The sequence below is a fragment of the Motacilla alba genome, chromosome 1 (genome assembly GCF_015832195.1).
Source record: "Motacilla alba alba isolate MOTALB_02 chromosome 1, Motacilla_alba_V1.0_pri, whole genome shotgun sequence".
In the NCBI taxonomy this organism is placed as follows: domain Eukaryota; kingdom Metazoa; phylum Chordata; class Aves; order Passeriformes; family Motacillidae; genus Motacilla; species Motacilla alba.
Window position 1 is genome coordinate 61,345,827 of NC_052016.1, and position 18,436 is coordinate 61,364,262.

At 40.9% G+C, this 18,436-nt stretch overlaps 1 protein-coding gene across 1 annotated transcript in view; it reads right to left on the reverse strand.

Moving 5' to 3' along the window:
- Positions 1-18,436, reverse strand: part of WDFY2 (WD repeat and FYVE domain containing 2) — a 61,270-nt gene that overhangs the window by 26,621 nt on the left and 16,213 nt on the right. Inside the window, exon 2 of the mRNA XM_038139605.1 lies at positions 2,445-2,512. Within this exon, the coding sequence (XP_037995533.1) occupies positions 2,445-2,512 (68 nt within the window). The remainder of the gene's footprint in view (positions 1-2,444; positions 2,513-18,436) is intronic.

Here is an 18,436-nt window from a genome sequence, read left to right on the forward strand (position 1 = left end):
ATTCCACATCTGTAATAGAGTTTTTTGGTTGCATTTAGGTCTTTTTGTGTCTTTTAGTTGTGTTATTTTATTACAAAAGTTTACTTGACTCTCGACTACAATTTCTTTACCTTTCATAAATTTGTGTCTGCTAAGCTGTTTTTTTAATCCTCTGCCCAAAGTGACAAATCTAACCACGGTTACACAAGTAATCAAGAGTACACATCTAACCAGAGTTAGATGTTTACAGAGCTCTGTTGTTAATCAGCTATTGAGACAATGCTGGTGCAAAGGAAATGGATTAGCAAGGTTTCAGCTAGAACTTATTTCTTTCTCATGGGCTGGAGATGATGATCAAAAATATGGTCACTGTGCTGTCCAGAATTTTCTGACTGTAGAATCACCCACAGGCAGGACATAAAAAATTTCCCAATTAGGAGAAATCCTACCTCTAAACTCAGAAGAGATCTATAATCTTGGCCTTTTTTTACCATTAGGTATTTAATGATTTTGACATTCAGAATGCATTGATGACCCTGTTTGGGTGCAGAACTTGACCAAAGCATATCATTGAGTCAACCCAACTCCTCATCCTTATCATTCCCCAGAGGACCTAGCCTGCAAACTCACTTAGTAAAGCTACCTGATATCAAATCATAAAATAGATTGGGCCACACATCACCACAGTCAGGCACAACTCATATTAATGGGGTATCTAGAGGGAGGACTGCCACTCACAACTTGCTAAGCAGCACAAAGGCACCATTGTGCCTACAACATTTTTACACAAAGAAACTCGGCAGTCATTGTTCTTCAAACAACAAAACCCAGTATGAACCTAAAGCAGAACACCATCAAAAAGGTGATCAACACAGAAACAGACAAAACCATCATTTCCAGTCAAATGCAGATTCTGACTCAGAGCCCTTTCTATGACTTCTAAGCTTAAAGGCATGACATTGTAATTGCTTCAGTTGTTAATTATACCTGATGATTCTTGAAATTGTTGAATAACACAATATAAATTCAGTTTCTCATGTCTCAAAAGTGTACCAGCCTATGAAGTGAAGGAGCACTGTCAAGGGTTCAAATTTATGAAGGAGCTTTGAAATAGTCCCCCTTCAGTGGAACTGGATCTACTCCATTTTCACTGAAACAGTTATTACTGGCAATAACACAGCTTTGCTAAGACCAGAGGAGAACCTAATCAGATTCAAATATGCAAATGTATACAAAAATACCACATGCAAAAAAAAAGAAGTATCAATGCCAAATATCTAGAAAGGCCATTTCATAACAGTTTGGCTGGGGAAAGCAAACCTCTTAGGACTGATCAAGGGAACTCAGGCCACTGCTAGTGACCATGACAGAGCTCCAGAGACTGCAACACCATTAGCTAGTTCCCAATACCTTCTTGGGCAATCTTGAGCAGAAAGTACCTTTGAGGATTGACATGTTCTTATGAGCTAGTCCATCACCAAAGTAAGATGAAGGGTCCTCCTCTCTACCAAATTGCTTTCTTAAAGCAGGCAAATACCATGGCTGCCCTAGAGTCCCAAATTGATGTTTTTCTACTAAACTTATACCTATTAAATATTTTAGCTATCATGGAGACAGATGTCTCTTCCAAATCCACCTATCTTAGCTTAAAATAATCCTTTCTCCAGACAGTATGAATACCTCCATGAGACCTGATACGTGCTCCCCAGTCTGGATTTAAGGTCAGCTTTACAAGCTTTCCGAAGACAGGCTAACCCAGCACATCTTATTGAAGCTGACTGAAGAGCATTAGCATATGCCTGCCTGTGATGACCTACAAAATTATATTCCTGCACTCAACATGGGTTACAGCAAACAGCAAGGGCTGGAAAAATGGACATTGACCTGCAGTTTCTCAAAGCATGAACACTCTCTTTGGGAGAGGAGACATAATGGAGGGATCCATCAGGGAAATTTGGTTTTCCACATTCAATTGCAAAGGTAAAATGATTCTGCTTCTAAATTGGAAGAGGTGCCTTCCCTGTCTAGTATCCTCTCTATCACATTAGGTGCCATGGAATATTAAGTTCTTACCAAATAAAACCATTTACCATTGCCCTCTAATGGACTGAGCACACAGTAGGAAGGGCAGAGTGATTTATACCAGAGACTAACAAAGCTTTATGGACTCCATTAGGGGCAGAATGCAAGACCACATTTTGAGTTCCCACATTTTAAAACCTGTGTTTGCATTAAATGCTCATCCCTTGCTAACATGTCTGTATCCTTTTACTGCTGTAATCTCTGATGCCTCTCAGAAGCATTAGCATGTAACTTTGTAAAGCTTTACCAGAACCAAGAAGATTGTTCAAGAATAATATTTGATACAGAGATGTAAGCATGCAAACGGTCATAAGCATGAAGCTTCATCAAAACTACATCTACTACAAATCCACAGTAGATATTGAACATCTCCTTATACTTACATGGCATAGCATGGTATATACTGGGCCAGTACTGCCCACTGTCTCTCTTCAGCCAGACTCGAACTGTTCTGTAAAAGAAAAAACACAACATACATGTGAGGAAGAATTAAAAACTAATCATGACTGAATGAAAGCAAAGTGGTCATGATGAATGTACAAGATGTTCTTCAAAATTAAATTATTTTGCTGAGAGAGAAAGTAAACCCATGAACTCCTACACCAGTCTGATACATCAGCTTCAGATTAACCCCTGTAAGGTGATGAGGGTAGACTCCTTGGTTCCATTCAGTATTCAACAACTTGGCTTAACATATCTTAACAATATTTGGAAACTGCTATAGCTTTTAGTTCTTTGCTTTACAAGCACTTGAACACGACTCTTCATTCAATGCTTCATGTGAGAATTTGGGGCACCACAGGTAGCCCAGTACAGCATTCCTGCATCAGCGCTTCCAGTCGCTGCAGAAACCTTCCCCCTGTGGCCACATTTCTTTTCACAGAGAAAAGCAAGGCACAACTTCCCAAGGATATTTTCTGGGAATCGCAGCAAGGAACCTCAGAGAAAGAAAAAACTATTCTTATCTCATTTGCTGTGCCTGTGTTTGTGCAAAAGTAGAATGCAATATGGAGACTATTTACCCAAGGTGATGGTATTTTGTTTCCTTGGCCTATCAGGGCCAAGCGCATGTGCCGACTGTCGGTCAGCAGACAGTCACGGGATTCTGTTCACTTGAGTGCTTGTGCAGATTCAGTTTAGATGTAATATAGTATAGAATAATATAGTATAATAAAGTAATTAATTAGCCTTCTGATATCCATGGAGTTCTCCTCGTCATTTCTCCCTGCAGCAGGGGTCGCCTTGATTTACTATATCCCCCTCCTGTCAGGGTAGGCCTTGGCCCATCTGCTGCCTGTTGTTTCATTGTTCTGCTTCAGGAAAACCCCTAAGAAAAAGAAGGAAGATCTGAAATTTTCAGCTGCTTATTACTAAGGTTATGTCCATTTGTGCCAAAAAGGACCTCTTCGGCTTCAGGACTTTTCCTCTTCTCCATGCATGCAGAGTGCTATCAGAAGCAGCCACTGAGCACAAAGAAGCCAAACTTATCCTTCTCTGAAGAAGATGGCCAACATCACAAGCAGCCTTGCAGGTCTCCTCTGCTTCATCAGTTTGGAATTGTTGTCTTTGAATAGAGGCACTTAGAACCACACAGTGCTCCCTACAAACACATCAGCAGTTTCCTCTCTACTAGAAGATCATCCCAATGAATCTCAGGATTACTTTTGCTTTCTCATAATCATATTAGACTGTCAGATGCCTGTTAGTCAATCCATGCCCTTCAGAGATTTGAGACATTTGTTGCATGTTTCTACAGCAGAGGATCTGGACTGATGCACCATCTGGGTCATTAAATATTTATTATTTCAGCCCTCATTGTCATTTTCTTCTTTTGGTCCAGTCTCTGAAGCCTCCTTGTAATTGAAGCGCTCTCTTAATTTTAATTCATCAGTTAATTTCATCAAAACACATCTAGTAACAGTGTCAACAGTTAAAGCAGCATTAACCTCTTATTTGTTTCTGCATAGCCCACTGTCACCTCACTTAGAGACCCCTGTTACCTCCCTTACAGTTCCTCTAATCCTTATATCTAATGTTAACCAGAAAACTCTCCATAAAATACTGTATTCATGCTTTATTGATTTACATTGAATGTATTAAAACATAGTTACCCTAGACTATGTTAGCATAGATTTTGACCCGTCACCCACTTCTATTCAGTCTTTTCCATCAAAATTACTATGCAACAGCAAATGCAGGAGGGATCTAAAAAATTATTGTTTCTATAACTTGCACTTGATACTATTAAGAAAAAAGAAACAAGCAAGAATGGCTCTTTCCAGTACATGAAACATGGAAATACAGCTTATGGAAAAGACTGCATGATCATTTCTACTGTTACCTCATTTTATTCAAAAAGAAGATTGCAGCCCTTTTTAGTCAGAACAAATTCAGAGCAATGTCCTAATACAAGAAATACATCATAATAGAATATAAATTGATCTAAGGCACTACATACACAAATATAGTCTGAATTCAGATGGCATGCATAATAAAGCAATTCAAGAACTAGTAATCTATCCCTTAAACTTCAAACTAAAGGCTGTATCACTTTGTCTTCCTGTGTTGCTTATGTCCAAAATCAAGTTTCCGTTCACCTTACCCTGCCTTCGAACTTCTTTTACAGCAAATAATTCTGAGACCTTGTATATTTGGGCACTACACAAGCTGAATCATTGTAGAAATATCTCAAGCACATACTTCGACAGGGTATGTTGCCCTAAAAACTAACCCTTCACTGGGTTAACAAGCCCCAAGGCTAGAAAGCTCTCACAAATTACTCAAAACATGTAACATTAATTATAATTGTGTCCTAAGTCTAATGGCCTTTTTGTGTTGAACACAGAAGCAGCTCTGAAGCAAAGCCACCAAAACTTTTTATAAGGCACAATTCACTGGCCAATAACAACACTGACGTATCTTTGATGGTGAGGGACAGACAAATCCTTCTGTCATTTCTCCCCACAGCTGACCATAGCTGTTGACCAGAAGCTCTAGATGTACATCAACCACTCAGTTTCCCAAATGGATGAGCTCTTACAAATGCATTTGTCGTTGACAAGTGAGGTCATTGTGGCAATGAATGAGTGTGCACAAAAAATAATGGGATTAATCACAGGGAGCTGAAATAACTGTATATGAAACTACCCTGAGGAAATGCACCTGTGAGAGACCTGCCTTTCTTGACCATCCCAGTCTAGGTATTCAAGCAATATATGTTTCAAAATCTCCAGGCTTCAAAAACATTGCCCTTCCTCTTCACTCTGATGCTCCTGCAAATAATAAATCCAGTACAACATCTTACAAATAATTCAGCTTGCTGGGAAAGGACTGTGTAGAACAACAGATCTTTCAAAAGCTGCAGGAAGTAAAAATGAATTTTATGTGCAAAAATGGCAATAATTTGAATGCTTTGGGTTGGTTTTGTCATTGTTTATTAAACTGTACCACTGCAGAATTTCTAATCAATTTGACGGTTGCATCAATTTTAAGACTTTAAGATGAATGATAATGAAGCAAAACATATTTTCTAGTAAAGTTTAAAACAAACAAAAAAACTGCTGGAGGTTGTGTTACGAGTGAAGCTACTTCTACTAATATAGACCTCTTCTACATGTACACAGTATGCTCATTTCTTAGTGTAGTCCATTATATTTCCATTCAAGGACTAAATCATGTGACTAAATGACAACTGAATGAGAAACAAAGCATTCTAAGAATAAAATTACTATGAAAAGATGTCATCTAACTGTAAGGTGTGTGAAAAGAAACATAACCAGCAAGTCAGTTCATGCAACTCTTCAGAGAAATAAGTATCTCCCCAGTAAATTATTTGAAATAAAAGAAAATAAAAGACCTTGTAAATAATTTATTTTAAAATTAAGGATTATTACTATGCATGTCTTTAAAGCAAACATTTAAAATTTCTATTAAGCATTATAATGGATTTCCAATATCCATGTATAAGCTCATGTAAAAGCATGAGAATTATTCCTTATGTCAGGAACTGATGACTCAGAATTTTCTTCTCTTAAAGATCACTGAAATAGAAAAAGCATTTTATTGAAAGAAGGAAAACCAACCTCAGTTCAGCAACCTTTTCTAGGTAACTTTTTCCCAAAGTAGATTTGGGCTGAAGAATAAACCATACCAACTACCCAGTTTGGGAGAAGCCAAATGTTCTTGGAAGAGCACAAGCACATCCTTTTTCAGCTGAAGTTCCACACATTTCTATATACTTCTTTACAGAATACGACCTACTAGATGCGAAACCCAGAGCTTTTGGAGCTTCTAAAGAATGCAAAGGAAAAAAACCCAAGCATGAATGAGAATAAGCTTTTTTTATGGATAGCCAGCATGAGGAGTACTTGCTGCTTGCATGGTTACTGGACTTAAACAGCACGCACCTGGGCCAGGATTCATTCTTCAGCTGCTCTAGAGTGATTCAGTCAGCATCACCATGGAAATGAGTTGTCCCTTCGTTTTATTGCCAGTGAATTGACTTGGAAAGATTTTTAGAAACTGTCAAATTGATGGATATTCTTCTAGTCTTTTCATAACAGAGATGATTTATTTTTAAATGAGACAGGCTATACAGAAATAATTCTGTCATACAAAAGACAGGCTATATCTTCATATATTAAGGGAATGTGAAAATTACCGATTTAAAAAAAAAAATGCTTCTCTCTGTCAACAGCAGCACATCCACCTTAGCGTGGCAGCTCTGTGCATCACCATCTAAAGAAACTTTTTCAGTCACTGGTATCTCATTTCTGATAAAAACAATTTGTTCATACAAACCCAACTTTGTGCATCTAGGCTGCACTGTGCTTCGTGAAAATATGCACAATGCTGTGAGGTTGCTCTATCCCTACTCTGGCCTGAGCAATCACCTCATTCCTGGAAAACTCAGTGTTGCTTGGAGTGCTGGAGTTGAGTTTCTGTGAGTGACTCATAGCAGGGCTCCTGTCTTTTCTCCTTTGTGCCTTGCATGAAATTAAGGCAAAAGACAAACACTGGTGTTGCACACAGTACAGACATACTGATGTGTCAAAGCACTGGCCCAAGATGCTTGCATGTTGCAATACTAGGAAATCCTAGGATTTCCTAGGAATACTAGGAAATCCTACCCCTGTGGTAGGGAGATCCATTACCTCAAGAAACAAGATCCCTATAACACTCCAGTTCTCCAGAATATCCATAAAACCACCAGTTCTAGTTTCACAGTTTGAGAGAAGAAATCTAATATATCCATTTCCCATAACAGATCCTTCCTCTGCTGTTCATTTTTTTTTCCTTTCTCACTTCTGTCTTTTAAAAAGTTTCTCTTTGATGAGATGCACTTCTGTAACATTATCACCTTCATGCCCCAGACACACACCACAGTATAACAGAACAGAGGTAACCCTCAACACATATAATTTACTACATTATTTCATAGGTATTATTGGAAGATTGTTTCAAATTTTAATGTATTCCTTATTGTTTGTACCTTGGACCACATACTGCGGGATTGTTTCATCTCTTGTTTTGCTGAGTGACCAAAACCACTAAGTACCAAATGAAATGTGAAATTATTTTTAAGTTTTTATTTTATTACTTTATAGTTTTATTCTTATTTGTAGTGAGGACACAAATTACAGAGGTAGAGAAACTTTAATCTGTCACTTTCCAAAGTCATCGGGCTTACTTAGAAACCATTTGCACATTATAGCTCCTTGGGAAAGGGGGATATGTCAACAGTGCAAATGACATGGTTAAAAAGAAACATTTCCTACTATCTACTGTTCTAACTACAGAACTGATTTAACACAGTTTCAGAACAGTTTTGAAAAAGGAAAAGGAATACAAGAAACTATTGTGGAAAGCCCTTTAAAACACTCCTCCAACTATTCATTGACAGAACAAACAAAAAGATATTAGGATAATATCATATAAGAGTGCAATCTGTGAGGTTTCAGGCATACCTAATGGAGTATGAGCACATATTCTTACCATCAATACAATGAAGACTTCTTTAGTATTGAAAAGAAACTCCATCTATTCCTAAATATCCAATAACAAACAATTCAGAAGTATTCAAAAGACATGTTTCTCTAGAAACTAAATATCTGCATTTGTGACCGCAAAAGCTCTACCTGATGTCATTAACAAATGTGACAATAGTAGCCTTTGAAGTCCAAGTACACCACTGATGGCTTTATCACCTTTAGCAGGGACACACTGCCATTAGAAGCAGAATAAGGAAAGTATTTAACAGCTGCATAAACTGAATTATACAGTACTATAAATCCCTGTCGTGGTTTGAGAGGAAATGAGTTTTTGGGAGGTGGTAGTGGTCAAACCAATAGGTGCCCAGATGTGGATATTGACACCTGGTTTGACCATTGAGGATATGGATACGCCTCTGAGAACACAGGGGTTAAAAGCGAGAGCTCCCAGGGGAACTCTCTCTTGGTTCCGGTCGGTGGAGAAGGTCAGACCTCCCCTGCCCGGCTTCGGGCTGGGCGGGGGAGGGGAAAGCCATGCGGCCGAGGGAGGTGGGCAGGAGCCTTGGGCAGAGGACGGGAGGCGATGGTTTGGACAAGAGTGAGTTCCCCACAGAGATGGAAGGGTGGAAGAACTCAGAGAGGCAGCGGGCAGCCCCCCTTCCTCAGGAGAGAGAGGGAAAGAGAGAGGTGCCAGTGCTATCTTGAACTTGATAGCACCGGCCTGGCCGAGGAAGAGAAGAGAAGAGAAGGGGGGGGGGTGGCAAGGGAAGAGTGCGGAACTGGTGTGGGAGTTCGAGAGGAGCAGAGACTGTGATTTTAACCCTTCTGTGGGACGGTGGAAACCTGGCAAATGCTGATCCTCCGGGAGTCGAAGGAGGAGAGAGACGGATAAGAGGAAATGTGCAAGTGTGATGAGAGCTGTGCAAGTGAAGAACGACTGAGAGATGTTGAGAAAATCCTAAGTGGAGGAGATGATGGAGTGGCTTTTGGCTGGACTTTTCTTGTATAGCCATGAACAGAATCTTTCCTGTAATACAGAGACTGCATTTTAGGGGGAGGCGGTGCCAAAGAAGTGATGGTGAGACCCCTCGGCCCCAGGGGGTGAAATATTGGGGGGACTGGTGTCCCGAAAAGGAGGAGGCGGTGCCAAAGGAGTGATGTGAGCGGAGACGACAGGTGATGAGTGATGGTGAGACCCCCTCGGCCCCAGGGGGTGAAATATTGGGGGGGACTGGTGTCCCGAAAAGGTGAGAGACTGTCGTTCTCTTCTGGAACTGGGCAAGGCATCCTTGAAAAGGGAAACCCTAAAAGCAGCTCTGGTCCATGTGCAGTGGTGAGAGCACTGAACATGGAAGGAAGAAGTCACGACGTGTAGTGCTGAGTGACGGGGAATTGGCCTGTGGCACAAGGGGGCTCTTCTCTCCTCGATGAAATGAGAGGTGATTGTCAGAAGGGTGGAGATGGACTGAGTTGATTATCTGAAGGGTGATGGACTGGGAAGAGATCTAAGGTTTTGTGTCATTCTGTAAAAATTGAGTGGGGGGAGGAGAAGTGTTTAAAAGGTTTCCATTCTGCTCTATGTGTGTTCATTTTATTAGAATTGTAAGGTAATAAAGTTTTTTTTCTTTCTTGTTTACAAGTGGAGGCCTGCTTTGCTCTGTCTCTGATCACATCTCACAGCAGACACCAGGGGAGAATAGGTCTTCATGGGGGCACTGGCATTGGGCCAGCGTCAAACCATGACAATCCCCCAATGTGTCCAGAGACTTTCTGCAGAGATGGGAAGAGATTCTGACTTCCCCTGCTTAGTGACAGGGAACCCTACTGTGAATAAAGGATCTTTCATGTTTAGTGGCAGCTCATGAACCACTGCCAGGTTCATGATGAGGAGTGAACCAGTGATGTTCCATCTCTGCAAATTTTGAAAGAAAGTATATGAAAGCAAAAATCAAAACCAGAACTAGTTTCTGGGCAAGCCTGTGTTTCAGGGAAAACAAACAGAAATGTAATAGCAGAGTGCCAAAGCCTCAGGCAACAAGAGGACTTTTTCTAACATGTCCTCCTAAATGAAAAGGAAAAAAAAAAAAAAAAAACCACGACAAAACCCCCACCAAACCCAACACCAAAGGCCCAGGGAAGTGCATGACTGTCTCCCACCCAGACTCACCCCTACTAATTCCCACAAAGCCTATCACACAACTGTGATGGAGGGTTCTGCATATAAACTGAAACGTTGGGGCACATTCCAGGTACTACCTTGTTTTCCCCAGTTTTAAAGAACAAATGTGTGATTTCAGCTGAACTAGTCAAAGATTAACTGACTGGACTTTTTCTGAGACTGAGACCATGTACAGCTAGGCAGCCACAGTAGAAGAAGGATATAAAGCTATTTAGAGAGCACGCAGTGGAGGCCAAAAGGATGGTGAAGGGTCTGGAGGGGAAGCCACATGAGGAGTGGCTGAGGTCACTTGGCCTGTTCAGCCTGGAGGAGACTGAGGAGGGACCCCATAGCAGTTGAGGGCTACGGGCAAGTGGCAGGGCAGGTACTGATCTCTTCTCTCAGGTGGCCAGCAATAGAACCTGAGGGAACGACATGAAGCTGAGCGAGGGGAAGTTTAGTTTGGATACTAGGAAAAGGAACAGGCTCCCCAGGGAACTGGTCACAGCACCAAGCCAGCTGAAGTTCAAAAAGCATTTGGACAAAGCTCTTGGGCATGTTGTATGATTCTTGGAGTGTCCTGTGCAGGTCCAGGAGTTGGACTTGATGATCCTTGTGGGTCCCTTCCAAGCCAGGATACCCTATGATTCTATGATTACTGTAGATCTGGTCTAGGGTCTTTTATATTACAAAAGAGCAGGTTCAGTTTCTGAAATAAAGTGCAAGAGCTACCAGTTTAGGAAAGGGGGAAAATGTGTGGGGAAAAGATTAAAGAGTTCTGAAGGATAGATTGTTTTAAGAGAGGTTCTCTCTCAGCCCTGATTACATAAAGGCATTTCTAGAAGATATAATATCCTCATGGTCACCTTGGTCTGTAACTCATCATTCAGCTTCCTATAAAATGGAAGTATTTTGAATAATGATAAGATACCCTGTATCTGTATTTTGAATAACTAAGAATAATTTTAAATAATTTTGAATAATGAGAGATACCCGGTATCTCTCAAGCCCTGCAACAAAGCCATAGAAGCAGTAATATCTGACTTCAAGAGGAACCTGGGCCAGCTCCTCTGACATCCTGCTGTTGTATCCAAAACACTGCTGCCATTGTCACCAATCCAGAAACCCTCACACACAAAGCTCAGAAGCACCAGAGAAACAGGATCACAGCAAGGGAGGTGAACCAAGCAAGGACTTCACAGAGTCCTGGATGTGAACAGCAAAGAGAGCACACCAAAAACCGTGGAGGCAGCTGGATCTCATAGCAGTAGCTCAGCCACCAGCGGTGAGGAAGGAAAGAGTCTCATGAGCACTTAAACATTCAAGTGCACTGTCAATCCCACCCAGTGATATAAAAAAACCATTGCACAAAACAGAGTGCCAAGCAAGCAGGCAGATGGACTGAAAGGCAGGATTTTTTTCACACAAAGCATACTAAGCAGTCAAACCATGCTTAATAAGATGTTTCCCAATTTAATTCATGCTGCTGTAACTAAATGCAGATGCACATTGCGTAACAGGGAAAATGTCAAAGTTTAGGTAGGTTATATGCAGCGAGAGGACTGCATGGGTTTCTCAGGGTGTTAAACCCATCAGCTGTACTTAGACCTCACAGAAACTGACACCATTTTATTCAACACAGTTTTGATTTACATAGAAGGCTTTTTTGGTATTTTGTGGGAAGCGACTAAAAAACAAGATTCATAGGAGACAATATCAGGGGAAATTAATTTTTAAGACAAAAAAAAATAATAATAGTGACATGACAGCTTTACTACTCAGCTGTGAAACAGTTTCTACCCATTTTTCAGTTTTCTGGACAATAAGCAATGCAGTTCAGTGATTTTTCCAGTTACCTGAGTACACATGCCTGGGAGCAGTGCATGCTCTGCTCTTTAGGCATGGGACAAAAAACACATTCTGACCAGTTTCCACTTCAGAAACTTTGGTTAAGTAGAGACCCAAAAAATGACCCATAAGTCATAACCACAGAAAAAGACTCCATTACACTGAGGTTACTAGAACAGTGTTCAGAGAGCCAAGCTGCCTCAGATCTTCAGCAGCTCCACAAAATCAGTTCTCATCATGTGTCATAAGAAGAACTGTAGTCACTACACCACATTCCAGCTGTAGGGAAGCTAAATTTTTCTGCAAATGCAGGTAAATTCAGGGCTGGAGTTCCCAGTGAGCATGAACCTACAGTTTTGGAAAGAATCAAACAAGTGTTGCATCACATTGGCACTTCTTTCAAACAAAGTTTCAAAATTACCTCCTCATTAAAAATTGTGGACCAGTCTTCCTTACAGATCTTTGGGGCAACAAAATGATTTTAATTTCTCTCTTACCCGCAGACCTCCTTCACCCATACCCCATCAAATGATTTCCCTCCCAGAACAGATGCAGCTTTGGAGCTGCCTGTACTGATCAATTCCTGTTTGCATTCAGGAAGCATACACACACAACCTTTTGAAGGTAATTGCATTGGATGATTTAATTATTGCAATCCAATTATTTTCACCTCCTTCCCACATTCAAATGTTTCAGTAATGGAAGTTATTAGAAAGATCTTCATTAGATTAAAATACAGACCTGCTATGCAGTAAGTGACTCAGTGGAATCATGCTAAAAATACCCAGTGGATTCAGAATTTGCAAGAAAGAAACTCTCCTACATCACTCTGAATTGCCCATGTAGCAAAGGTGAAGAACTAGAACTCACCAGGTCACTGTCCTGCTTCCAGCTGCCTGGCTGGAATATCTGTCCAGCAAAACACAACACTTTTTCTCCAAAAATCCTACTGGCTATCAACTTACTGATAATTTTTAAGTTCTGCATGCTTCACTCTGCATAAAAATGAATGCATTATTCAATTGATAAAAAAGTGGATCTGTGAAGTGAAAGCTGAACATACTGATTTTCAATATACATACCACCAGTATGGCATTTTCTAATAAATTACAGTCACATAAATGTTAATTTACAGGAAGAGATGGATATTCGATCCCAAGCTCTAAATTAAGTCATACCTTTAGGCCTCAAATTATTTTTCATATAAAGGTTTGGTTAGCTATGCAGTGTAACATCTAATAAATAATGCCTTTACTGCAGAGGAAGGGAGCCACATTTCCACATTTATAGGGTGATGCCCTCTCTCAGCATTTTAATTTCTGAACCTAAGTCATCTGCATCATTCATTGAAACACCCTCTATAAGAAGAGACAGGCTTTTGGTTTTCAAATACTGCTGAACAATCACAGCATTGTTTTTTCAGAGACCACAAACATATCTACTTGGAATGTATTTGTGTGCTTTGTGCCACACCAAGGTGCCTCTGCTAATGCTCTTCTTGAGGCATCAAGGACTTTCTGCAGAGGAATCACATTTCCAGTTTCTCCAGCTGAACTAGAACAATGATTCATGGGTGATAAAATGTTCCCTCAGCTTTTCTGCTCATTGCCATTTTCCCCTCCGGGCAGCCCGACTCAGAGATATTTTCACTGTCCTCAGCTCCTTCAGGCTTTACTCTTCTAGAGGAGGTAAGAAGCCACTCTGCTGCTCTGATCCAGCAGGACAACTTTGGCTGGGGAGTCTCAGTTTGGGAAGGAAACCAGCAAGGTCAACAGAACTAGCACCAGCAAAAAGGCATCAAGAAAGCAGGGCAAAGCTATGCCAACAAAACCCTGTCCTGAAAGGTTTGTACAATAGTTGCAAAGGAACTGTAGCCCTGAAGTGTTTTACCAAGGGCTCTCAGGTTTCTTCTTACCATGCATACTGCAGTGTGTTGTGAGGTGCCAGCAAAGCCCAGCAAAACCCAAACTTCTGACTCTGTAATTTAGAGGTGATCTGGCATTTCAAGGGCTTAAAAGCCAGTGAGTTTGTAATCTCTGCATTCCCATGGGGGTTACATGGGGAGATGGAAATCAACAGAGTTGAACGGAAACCATCTTCAAACCTGTATTGCGAGACTAAATATTCCATCCTAAACTTTATTTTAAAAAAATCTGTCTCAAGCATGCAGGGCCTCTTTACATTCAGCTACTTCTTTCATATGGCCTAATTGCAAATTGTCTATGCTCCAGCAGAATAGAATTATTCTTCTTCTATTCCACTCCATACAGTACTCCATACTGTATTAATTTTATTCTATCATGTTTAAAATAGTAAATTTCAATTTTTAAACAGCAAATTTCAATAAACATCTTCTTGCTCTCCTCCTACAAGACTAGAAGTTCTGTTGTCTCTACCTTCTCCACTGGTTAGTTGCTGTGAATACTCATACAACTTCTTATATGCCTCCTCTTTAAGGTAATCAATCTTTTCAGTCTCTTGGAAAAGCTGTTCTTGTGTTCTGTTTCCCTTACCTGCTTTCCAATCCCTCTAATGAGACAATATCCTGTCTGAACTGTCATCTTCTGTACTAAATACAGCAATCCAGACACAAACAAACCTGCTAAATTATAAGAGCATTATCATTCTTTCATTTTCTTTACGTATCTTCTTCCTGTATGTGGCCTAGCAGTGTTTATTTGCAGCAGTTGTACATGGTTTTTTTCTTCATGCTGGCAGGATTTACAATATTTATCACTATTAGATTCTCTCTGCAATACACTGCTATCCAATTAGTAATTTCTTCTGCACTTCACATCTCACCAGACCCAATCAGCTTATCTGCTAATTTGGGTTAGACAACTAGTCCAGACTGTTAGCGAAAGGAACATAGGATTCGTCAGCCCCAGCTCTCAAGGGCAATCTCAGAACCACATGTTTCTGGCAAGAGAGGTGAAAAGAAAATTATAAAGGAGAGCAATAGGCAGAGACTATCAAATACCAAGAAAAACCTTGACCCTTTGCATCAAATTTTCTCCTTGTGAAAACAGGACAGGAAAGCCATGTCTATTGCAACTGCATAGGGAAGACACAACACCATCTCTCCTCAGGTACAAAAAATACATTCTTCAAATATGTGAAATGGTGCAACATATTGCAGTGCAGTCTTGTAAAGATGCCTGGTGGAACTGTGTTCTGATAGGACACCACTGCTCAGGTGACTGACCAAACCAACAAAGCCTGCAGCAACTTCAGCTCAATTACTGGGTCACTGTCTCAAGGGTAACTTCCTCTTTGCTATAAGGGACAGATTCTGGCTCATGGCAAAAGCATCAAATATTATAAAAACCTCTTTGCTGGCACCTTATTACTACCTTACTTTACTGGCATTTTTAGAGGGTTACAAGAAGAGTCCTTTGCAATTCCTGTCCAGATGCTGTCTCAGCTTGCAACCTCCAGATTTTTACTGCTGCCATTCATAGGGGAAATATCAGTATTATCTTGCAAGAAATGGATTTGAGATTGTGAGACAAAGTCATCTCTAAGGATGTGCTTCTCTGCTTGGCAACCTCTCACTTTTGAATCTTATTACAACCTAACACAAAACATTACATCCTCGGGTTCAAAAGTAGTAAGTACTTACTAGGTCATGCTACTGGGCATGGTAATTACAATAAAGATGTCAGTATTTATATATTTACAGGAATCAGGGATTCAAGACAGAATAATTTCAAAGCAAGGATTTTCAAAGTCATTGCTGAATTAAATAGTGGGCAACTCTACATGATTACCGGAAAAACCTGACCAACTTTACCCATCCTGAATAAAGATGAAGTTCCTTACCAGAGAGCTAAAGACCACCTACTTCCAACCCCACTGATGTGGGCAGGGACACCTTCCACTCGATCAGGCTGCTCAGGGTCCCAACCTGGTCTAGAACACTTATAGGGATGGGGCATTTGCATCTATGGATGTTGCCTTCCAGTGGAAGGCTACTAGTTAGCATAGGCAGTGCAAAGAAAGGTGTCTGAAGTAATGTCTTGGCCTATTCCAGGGCCACTGGAAGCAGAGAATGGCAGCAGATTGAAGCAGACCAGATCTACTGCTGACCTTGGCAGAGGACACAGGATTTTAGATGGTAATACAAGGTAGAAGACAGCTAGAGACAACCCACTGGGCTAGTAAATCCTTGTGCTATTAGGTAAAGCATAAAATCAGCTCACAGCATCTGCTGGGGAAAAAGATGACCTGAGATGGGGTAAAGGCAGTAAATAAGAGAAGGGTCCATTTTGATCCTGTGGCCTTGCAGGCTCAGCACCGCCTGAAAAACGAAATCATGTTTGTAATGCTGCCTTCACCTTTTTGCAGGTCAGACAGGATTGCTTCTTACACAGAATGTAGGGAGGGAACAGCTTTCCTTACAGACAGTTAAATTACTATGCAAAGACACAACAAGTCCAGTCACCTCGAGCCATAAGATACATGGCTTTTAGTTCCACAGACTAAAACTCACTCTGTTAGTTTCAAAATCCATGTGCGTTCTGCTGTGTCAAGCAGTTCCTCCTCCCACTCTCCTGTCCTGGTATCTGAGACATGCTGAAAACACCCAGGAATGACCTGACAGTCCAGTAAGTCTCCTCCACATGTCATATCTAATAGAAGTAAATTGTGTCTTCTTATCAGGCACACACGGTGAGCTTTGGAGGAATGTTTACAATTTCTGAGCAGTTATCAAGAAATGTAAATTATTAACAATCTGCAGCAGATTAAGCAGTTTACTTAATTGAGAGATGTCCCAACTACTGAGCATCAGAGAGAGGCAGGGCACATGGAGGCCAGTATTTAGAATTAATTTTCATTCCAGTTGGAGGGCATGAGACAAAGTATTAGAGCTGTTCTGTGGAAAGGATCTGGCCCCTAAAACAGATCAGATGGACAGTTTGCTCTAAATAACACCAATAGACAGGAACAGCAAGTTTACAAGAAAGACTGAAAGCAATTATGACCTCGAACTCTGCAGTGAACAAATGGGTTACTTTGTAAGTACACACATATTCATCATCTACACTGCACAGTGGAAATACAAGCTAACAAAGGCTGCTAGAAATGCACAACCGTATAATTCCACAAATGCATCCTTCCCCCTGGCACTGCACCTGTAAAGTACTTGCTTCACACTCTTAAGTCTGGAAGATCAAGGTTTGTCTTTGCTTTTCCTACTCACTTTTTCTTTTTTTCAGAGCATTTAAAGGTTATGTCTGATCAGTTTTTGAAAGGAAAATATTTCTGTAGAAGGAAACAAAGGTTCATGGTAGGGCAGCTACATGCTAATTAAAAAGTCAGTGAATGCTGAGGATCTATGTCCTACCTTTTCCAGTGGTCAACCATTAACTCTATTTAGAACACAGGAACCAAAGAAGACCATCCAATAGCCAGTTACTTCCAAGCCATGCTCCTAAGAGCTTAGAGACATTTTTCTGTACTCCCATCAGTTCTCCCACTGTCTCTTCCTCTGGCATCCTTCATTTTAACACACATTTCAAGCACGTTATTTCTCTCCCCAGAGTTTTGCCTCCAGCATCTGGTTCAACAACAGCTGACAGCGATTTACAAGTCTTGCTAGAGTTAGCCTTTTAAAATTACTCATGCTATTGGCAAGAATTTAGGCTTCAGATGTGTACGCGTTTGTGGGAAAGGTGCAGATACTCCCTCTGCATCCCTGTTTTTCTGTTTTCAGGAACACCCCTTAACCAGCAGGTATGAGGCTACCAAGGTCACCTCTTCCTGGCAGCAGCAAGCCTTCAGCATTTGCACCCCCACAAGCAACTGCAGAGGTAGCCCATGCTCCTCCTCAAGCAGCTGATGTTCCCTTCCTCACCAAGACAGCTTTGAAGCAGCAGGGCAAAGGCAAATATTGCCATTCTCCCCAACCAATGCAAATGAAAGAAACTCTATCCATTTGATTTCCATTTCTCTACTGCTTGTAGCATCCTGTCCCACTCCCTCATGTCTGGGAGGCATCACACATCCACCGTCTCTCAACTACTCATAACAATTCAATGCATTTTAATAACATTTAAACAGGTTGAAAAAAACCTAGCAATAAACTGGGAATTACTGTGGACTCCTGCTGGACCACAGAAGCACTGAGGAGGTACTCCAGGTTTTCAAAGGCAGCCCTTGGCAGATGAAATCAGCTAAAGACACTAAATGCCTTTTCACATCACCAATGCACAAGGTAGTTTTTACCAATTTCTGGTGTCAATGATTTTCCTGATCCAAGCTGCCCCATTTCACTTTCATATCAGCTGACTTGGATATTGATATTTAACAGCATTAGCAAGGATGTGCAGCTGCTCCAAGTTCATGCAGGAAGGAGACAGCCTGCCTTTTTTGAATT